This window comes from Ricinus communis, chromosome 5, assembly GCF_019578655.1.
Source record: "Ricinus communis isolate WT05 ecotype wild-type chromosome 5, ASM1957865v1, whole genome shotgun sequence".
In the NCBI taxonomy this organism is placed as follows: Eukaryota; Viridiplantae; Streptophyta; class Magnoliopsida; order Malpighiales; family Euphorbiaceae; genus Ricinus; species Ricinus communis.
In genome coordinates, this window is record NC_063260.1 from 3664185 (window position 1) to 3672979 (window position 8795).

At 27.8% G+C, this 8795-nt stretch overlaps 1 protein-coding gene across 4 annotated transcripts; it reads right to left on the reverse strand.

Annotated features, from left to right (window-relative positions):
• Window positions 1–335: 335 nt before the first annotated feature.
• Window positions 336–4670, reverse strand: LOC8276577 (U-box domain-containing protein 2). Of its 4 annotated transcripts, none has more exons than XR_007216125.1 (4): window positions 3925–4670; window positions 1563–2602; window positions 1344–1431; window positions 336–1117 (listed from the first exon to the last, which is right to left on the reverse strand). XR_007216125.1 is itself a non-coding variant. In XM_048374976.1 (2 exons), exons 1-2 carry the CDS (start codon window positions 4224–4226, stop codon window positions 1747–1749), a joined length of 1158 nt encoding a protein of 385 aa, XP_048230933.1. In that variant the 5' UTR covers window positions 4227–4670; the 3' UTR covers window positions 1433–1746. The 4 variants fall into 4 exon arrangements, 1 of the variants encoding a protein (XP_048230933.1); XR_007216124.1 differs by having other exon boundaries at window positions 336–1162; XR_007216123.1 differs by having other exon boundaries at window positions 336–1431.
• Between the last annotated feature and the right edge of the window lie 4125 nt (window positions 4671–8795).

An 8795-nucleotide genomic window follows, 5' to 3' on the forward strand; every position in this document is an offset into this window, starting at 1 on the left:
TTTATAATCATCATGAAATGAAAGGTTTATAAATGAAATTTATTTTCTTTTAACTAATAGTACATAGATTTTAGAAGCCTTGGATTCAAACATTGCCTAGTCACCCATCCAAGAAAGAATTATTAAAACAAGAAAGGCCCAAAAGTGACCACAAGGTTGGTGCCCTTATAAGCAAATGATAACAATTGCCTTTATTTACCCATCTTCTACTTGATGAATTTTGAGCTTCCAATGCCAAATTCTACCTTATGACCCCCCAAGAAAAGAGAAATGGTTAAGACCCAATAGGCATTGTTAGGTGTAGAAGCAAGTTCTTTCAACTTTCAATTCTTTGATTGCAAAATTTCTAAATTCTCATAATTATCTCTTGGGCAGTAGCAGGTATACAATAAAAAAGAGAAATAAAGAAAATTCTACTTGCTCTTACCTAACTTCAGGAATCATGTTTTAAATGATTCTTAAAAATTCTTAAACCTAAACAAAAGCAGAAAGCTGCCCAACTGCCTCAGAAAAGCAAGTTGGATCAATGAATTGATAACTAATGGAAGCAACAAAAATCAAGAAATAAAAAGCTCAATAAGCACCAGATTGATGCTGACTTCAAGCCTTATCAATCCTGAAAACAAGTAATGCTATGCAAAACAGTTGGTTATAATTAAAATCGAATCACACTGAAAAATCAAATAACTAAATTTTTCATAAAAAATGTAAATAAAATTAAAACGAACCAAATAAAATGATTTATTCTTGCAGTAAATTAATGAAATAAAATATCAAATTTTATAAGTCGGTTGAGTTTAATCGAAGAACTTTTGACAAAAACCAAACCACATTAAAATTAGTTTGATTGTCAAAGTTTAAAACTGAACCGAAACCAAAAAAACAAAAAGAAAAAAGAAGAAAACCTAAAACCAAATCTATCACTGTCTTGCTCAAACCTAAAAACAAGGCTACCCATAAGTCTCATTCTTCAAACACTATGAATGTCTTAATCAAGTAAAGGAAACTGTTGGTAAAGTAGTGGAAGGACTTTATTTCTGGGTCATGTTCTGTTTCATGTGTATATTTTCTGATATCCATCCATGAGAAATGAAATGAAGCTTATCCTGTCACAGAGCTTTTATGACAAAACAGACAAAATATTTCAAAAATTCTGCTGGTTCTGTGAACAAAAAACATGGGATCAATAAACTTTTGAAATTTAGAAAAGAAATGCAAAAATGTAATGAGAGCAGTGGTATGATTTTATCATTGCAGCAATATGTAGAATGATTTAGGGAACAGGTGCCTCTGGTGCCTATATTTTCCCTAACCCATTGATGATGACAGTGGAAATTCCTTACCAGAACAGTGTGGGGATGTTCTCCGCCTCATGTCAGGACCTCAAGTTCTCTCCAAAAACAATCAGGTAAAAGATCAATCAAAGGAAAACTGAAAAATAAGAGAGAGGAAAAGTTTACTAATTGTATAATGTATTTGTTACAACAGTTTCTTTACAAGCAACCCTTTTCTACAAAACTATGATTTCAACCTCATAAAACTTCCAGATTATTGACACTCACCAGTCACCTGATACCAACACTAGGGCCTGGACTGGCATTCTTCTTCCCTATAACCTTTTTCTTCTTTTATTTTCTTTTTTTTTTCGCTTTCTTTTTTCTTTTTTTACAACAAGGACAACTTTATCTGACAAACCCCACATGAGAGAAAGAAAAAGGCAAAGAGAATTTTGATACCCAAAATCAATCATTTCAGGGAAACTTCAGAAGTACAGCTACTAATTGGCAGATCGCTTGGCGTGCATACCAGAGCAGCCCTTTGTTGTAGATGTCTCAAGCTCTGTTCCATACTAACTTGAACCATTTCAGCCAGCATTTTCTTTGCTTTACCAGATTGTTCATCTCCATCTATCTGTGAGATAATGTTGCATACGATATTCTCTAGTGTGTCTGCTTGAAGTTCGGATCTCGGGTAAGGAGTTTCCCTCAGTAACTGCAATAGCGTTTGTGCTTTTATTTGAGACTTCGATGTTCCTTGAACTGTAAGCTCAAGTAGCCCAGGAATCACACCTTCTCTGAGAATTGGTTCTCTATATTTACATCGATCACTTTGACACATGGTCAGTAAAGCCCCAACTGCATGCTCTCGACTCTGCACAGATCCATTTTCTAGTATTTCAACAACAGCAAGAACTCCACCTTCTTCAGATGTCAAAGCTGTTCTACCCTCATCAAAACCAACTAAAGATTCTATGAGAACACAGCATTTTTCAGCAACTTTTGAAGATTTTTTACAGGTCTTAAGTAAACTAACTAGATAAGGTATTGGATTAGATTCGAGAATGATGCTCAGATTATCTGTATGTGTTGAAAGATTAGAAAGAGCCATTACAGCATCAAACTTGGCTTGTGAACTTCCGTCCCTAAGGATTTCCACAAGTAAAGGAATAGCACCAGAAGCACTTATAATCGGCTTGTTAGTGGAAGAAGCAGATAAAGTAAGCAAGGCTGCTGTTGCATACTCCTGTAGGTTTAAATCCTGTGACTGAAGGAAGCCAATGATTGGCTCTAAGGCTCCAGCTTCAACAATGCTTTTCTTATTCCTGCAAAATAAGAAATGATTTAATAACTAGAATTCTGTGATGTGCATGACATCTCTTGGCAGAACAGAGAGCGTACACAATAACATCATCAACCATTAGCCTCCATTACATAATTAGCACAGACACATACTAATAGTCAAGTTTTAAGTGCCCTAAAACATCCAATTCTGGGCAGGAGAATAAAAAGATGGAAATTGAACTGAAGTGCAAAGCAACTTCCAAGTAGTTGCACATTGCATTAGCAAATATAAATTCTACCCTTTAAGAGGTTTATCACTTTCCATAACAATATCTAGTTCCTAGTAAAATACTATTCTGCTTCCCTCATCTTCCTATGCCTTATCCTTGAAAATCACTTCCCTTACAAAAAAACAAAACAAGCGATTAAGGACAAAAATATAAAAATCAGAACTTTTTTTTAAATCCAGAGAGAGTAAGAACAGCAATCTAAAAGGAAAACAAAAGTTTTTTTAAATAAAGAAGCTTCTGCCTCAAACTTACTAAACCAGTCCACACAATAACTTGAATGAGAAGATAAAAGGAAAAGGTAAAAAAGATACCAAAAAGAAAAGAAAGAGTAACATAACATGTGAAGCAAAGAACAATACCCTTCTTGAATCAAATAGTGTTCAACTGTAAAAGCATCCAATTCCTTCTTTCTTTGTAACATAGAATTAAAGCACCGACTGATTTAAATACTTAGGGCTCAAATCCCTATACAAATACGTGATTCATGCCAATCTAATTTCCCTTTTTGGATCAATGGTGGTTTTGTTTTCTATTCTGTTAGCAACAAAATGAATTCAAAGTCTAGAAAATGAAAATTTGGACAGAAAACACTTTTTTTCTAGAAAACCCAGTTTCCAATAAAGCAAACTTCTAAACTCCAATAAAATTTTAAACCCACCAATCAGAAGCACAAATCAAAAAAGTATAATTAAAGACATGAGATATAAAATAAAGAACAAAGTCCTACAGCATAGAATGGAATTTAATTTTAAAGACCCAAATTGAGAAATCCAGAAAAAGTCGCATATTTGAAGATAAAAAATAAAAATTAAGGTCGAACTGAAGCAAAAACAAGAACAATTCATCTAAAAAAACAAATACCCAGTTCACGAATTAAACAAAAAGCTCCAAACTGAGCAATTAGAAACACCAATTTAAATAATGTTCTCAATAACCGACACCTGTTGATTCCCAATTACTGAATTGGTTAAAATTAAAAACAATGCTAGTGCCAATAATTCATATGATAGCAGTTCAAAAGACCAAAAAATCAAAACCTGAAATAAAAAAGAAAGTAAGGAAGAAGTACGTACTTCTCATCTTGAACAGCGAGATTAAGGAGAGCAAGAAGAGCAGACTCGTGAGAGTCCCGTGAGCCAAGCACATAAAGCATAGAAACAAGACTATAAACAGCTTCAGATAACTGTCGGCGACACCTTTGTGAAGTCTTTGTAAGCTTTCTAATATCTTTAGCACCTTCAATCTTTAACTCAAGCTCATCCGACTGGACAAGTCGGAGAGCCCGTTGCACGGCGGAGGAGGCAGCGGTGGCCATTCTTGGTGTCCCATCGGTGTCGGGAGATGAAGGGAGGTGATTGTCTCCACACGACTCCATTATTGAAAGAAAGAAAGAAAGAAAGAAAGAACGTTAGGATTGTACGTGGAAGATAGATAGAGAGAGAGGGAAAATTAAAAAAAAAAATCTGGAGAATTTATGAGAGAGAGAGAGAGAGAGAGAGAAACATATGGTGGTTGATAGGGGTGGCGTTAAGCAACAGTTTAAAAATGGTAACTTTTTTTTCTTTTTTTGGTAGAGTAGAGTGGGACTGGGAAAGCTTTAATTTGTAAATTCATTTTATATATATAAACTTTCATCATTTAATTCACAACTTTTAAATAGAGATCTCAATTTATTTTTTATAATATATTTTAATTTTTTATATTATTTTTATTTATACTTTTAAAAAATAATCTCAAATCATATATTGGTCGCGTCTTTTTTTATTTGATAGTATTGCAGTGACAGGCTTAGATTCTATCAAACCGTATTGTATGGTTATGCCCAATAAATATTATTATTATTAGTCATCTTTTTTTTTTCTAGTTTAAAAAAATTAAATTGAATTAAAATTTATATTTTAAAATATTTAAATATTAAAAAAAACAAAACTCAAATGCTTATTCAATTAATTACTGGAAACCAACTGAGGGCATGAATATGAGATGGGTATATATATTAGGGGTAGTTTGGATTTTCAACTGAATGCACAGTTTTGAAGGAAAGTCAGGTAGATGATGCTGTTGTGGGTGGATTGGAGGTAGTGGGGAAGTGGTTCTCTTTTCTTTTTTTTTAGTTTGGTAAAAATCTTCATTTAGGGTTTTCTTTTTTCTCTTTTTCTTTTGATTTATTTTACTTTTCCTTTTTCTTTTTTTTTTTCTTTTTTAATTACTTTTTTTGCCTTTTATATGTTTTAGATATTTTGTAGTCTTTTTTAACTCATTAGAGGTAAGGATGATTAGTTGTAATATATTGGATAGGTTTGCAAGTTACAAATTAGCATATTCAGTTTTTATTTTTTTATTTTTTGAATTATAAATCAAACCAAATATTCAGTTAATTATTAGTTTGATTAATAGAAGAATCGGTCTTTTTACTATAGTTTTTTGGTTAACTAAGAAATTTAAAATTAGTATGAGAAAATAAGGAAAATTGAATTTTATTTATCAAAGTTTTAGTTGACCCGATGAAGATTTTATAAAATTATTATAAAATATTATACTTTCAAGAAAATAAAATAAAATAATTCAAAATTTAAAATTATTTTTAGAGATTATAAGAAATTAAGTTAAAAATAAATAAGTAATTAATTGGTTCTTTCAATCGTTAACTTTTCAGCCCCTTTATTTTTTCTCACCCTTAATTGTGACAGAAGAGACTCCATCTAACTGTACAGTGGTGTTGGATTTAGTGATTTTTGGTTAGGAGATTTAGAGCATATTCGGTTGCCTGATCAGTGTAGCTGTTAATTTATACATGATAATCAATAATTGATAATTGGTATCTAATATTTATAAATTAAATATTTTAATAAAATTTTATTAGTATTTATTATTAATATGTTAAATAACTATTGAGAGTATAATTTATTATTAAATATATTTTATTCTATTATATTATATTTAATAATACAAGTTAATAAAAATAATTTATAACAATTAAAAATATTATAACTAATTTTATTTAGTGCAATTGTATTTATTATTAAAAACTTAAATTTAAATTCTACTAATAAATTTTTTAATTTTAAATACTATAATTATAAATATTATAATAATTTAGCTATTAAGAATAATTTTAGAATAATAAGTTTTATTATAAAATTTAAAATTTAATTATATAAAATCAACTTGAAGTAAGTTATTATTAATAAGTTTGAGTACGGATAATAATATCCAAATAAATAAAAAATTCAAATCGACTATCGACTGATAAAAAAAAGCTCTAAAATAGAGCTGATACATTCAACAGTTAATTAGAACTAAATTAGCTATCGATTATTGTTTTTTAAATTTTTACCAAATATTTTAATATAGTTGTTCTATAAAAAAAAAAAAATTATCAGTTGCATAAAAAATTTGAACCAAATACCCTCATAACCTACCGTCTATAATTGATATATTTAATAGATTAATTTATTTTAGTTCACATTGTATGATAAAATTATAAAAATTTATGATACAAGAATTAAAAACGAATGGTTTAGTAACAAATTAATTTTAATTTAAATCTAATTATTAATATGATTTAAATTAAATTTGATAAATTTATTTTTCTATATTATAAATTCTCATAATTTTTTTTATATATGACGTGGGATAATTCACAGTTCTCCGACAAAATTGAATTTTATGTACTAATTTGTTCTTCATGCACATTTGCATTTTATTAGTTACTGAATTACTCTTTTGATCAATGTTAATTCTTTTTTGGTTTAATCTAGAGTGTAAAATATAATTAAATTTTTATATTTTGCATGAGCTAAAAATTGACAAAATAAAAAATGAAAATTTATAATTTGAAAATTATGTAAAAAATACTTGCAGGCACAAATAAATATTTTTATTCCAATAAACTGCAAATACATCTAAACACTTTAGTAATTCAAACACATCTAAACACTTTACTTAACATACATTTGAATTTTATTTTCTTAGTAATATTTAAACATCTTTGTGCCGGAACTTATTGAATGAAGATATATATAAAAAAATATTATCACAAAAAAATAAATTTAAGTATATATTAAATTACATCAAAATTCAAAGTGTTAAACTAACTAAATGGCCAAGGCATAAATATGCATTTAGCCCGTAATTAAAATTACTAACTTTGCTCCGTGAATGGATTACTGGAGATGTGTTTGAATCTTTTGTTAGATAAAAATAATATTTAATCATATTTTATGCTGATGTTAGATAAAAAAGAGTCATAGATATAAATGAAAATAATAATTGGGAGAGGCAGTGAAGGATAAATGTAATTTAAGAACCCAAAACAGGAAAAGGGAGAAGCTGAGGTACCTGAAGATGGATTTTTTTTTCCATTTAGATATGTGATTTTTATGAAAAGACAGAAATGCTTTGAAGGATCACTCTTTATTGTAGTATGATTTAAGATATCTAATTTACTAAATTTAAAATAGAAATAAATAAAAAATAATATATGAATGATTCTCATAATTATTAATAATTAAAATCTGCCAAAGTATAATTTCTAAAGTTCTCAATACCAATTTCTTCATTAAATTATTTTAATAGTTACCAATTACTATTATAAGAGTTAAAATCAAATCAATTCTTTTTCCCTTCATCAATTGTCAAATTAGATTTGATTAAAAAATGGAAAAATAAAATGTAAAATTTCTTTTAACTGATGTGATATTGTTGATGTGAGAGACTGCATAATCTGCAATTATTTATTGTCCTTCTCTTTCGTTTGCATTATGTTTGGGACCAAAAAGAGGAGAGGAATGAAAATGAAATGAACTGAAAATAATTTGCCTTCCTGTTTGTAATGGAGGAAATTGAATTCTAGGTTTTCATCTACATGGTAAAAAGAATTAGATGTCTTGAGGTTAATTTCTTCAAGAATTATACTGAAAAAGAAAAGAGTAAATAGCTAAAGATGTTTTTCAATTTTAAAAATAAAAATGAATAATTGATCTTTATATTTAAATAAATAGAATTATTCTTAAAATTCCAATTTAAAATTAATATTAATTATAGTTATTAACAGTTTTAAAAGCTATGAAATTAATATGAACTAAGTTATTAGCAATCTAAAAGTTAACGGCAATCGCTAAAAGAAATTATCAAATATTTTCATATATCAATTTAAAATTAAAAAAAATTACTATCAGTTATTATATCAAATATAATTTAAATAATAAAATAAATATTTAATTATTGTTCGGCTTTTAACCCGACATTCATATAATTATAAAGGAGGAGGTACAATGACAACTCTATGATCATATAAAGATAGACAAAAGAGTGTTTCTTTTTTCTTTATTTTTATTTTAACGTGTAATTGTCATCAATAATTGTACTATAGATTTGCCTATTTTTCAACTTTTTGGCCGACAGTAGTCGGCAAATATAAAGTCAAACTATCAATTTTCTTATCCTTAGAAAAATATTTGGTAAGCCAAATTAAAATGTCTCCTGTAAACAAAAACTTTGTCAATGTATTGAAACATGGATACCATGCACACAAGTTAATTTTGTTTTGAGATGTAATTCACACAGAGAGCTGCCTGGCTGATATATATTTTTATAATTAACAAATAATTAATCTATTTTCAATCTCATCTTATTATTATATTTACATTTGTATTTATATACTAAATTTATTATTACAAACTAAGGGAAAATTATATATATGTTTATGTAGTTAAGTCCATAAATATATATTATCTATTTTATGAGTAATAAAGGAATCAAATAATTATATTCACATATAATTAAAAATATTAGTATATAAATTTTTTTCATAAAACTGATTAAAATATCTTTGTAATTAATTTATTTCAACCTCATTTTAATAAAATTAATTAATAATTTATTTTATTCTATTCTTATTACACAAGTAATCAAAAAAATATATATATATAAAATATTGTGA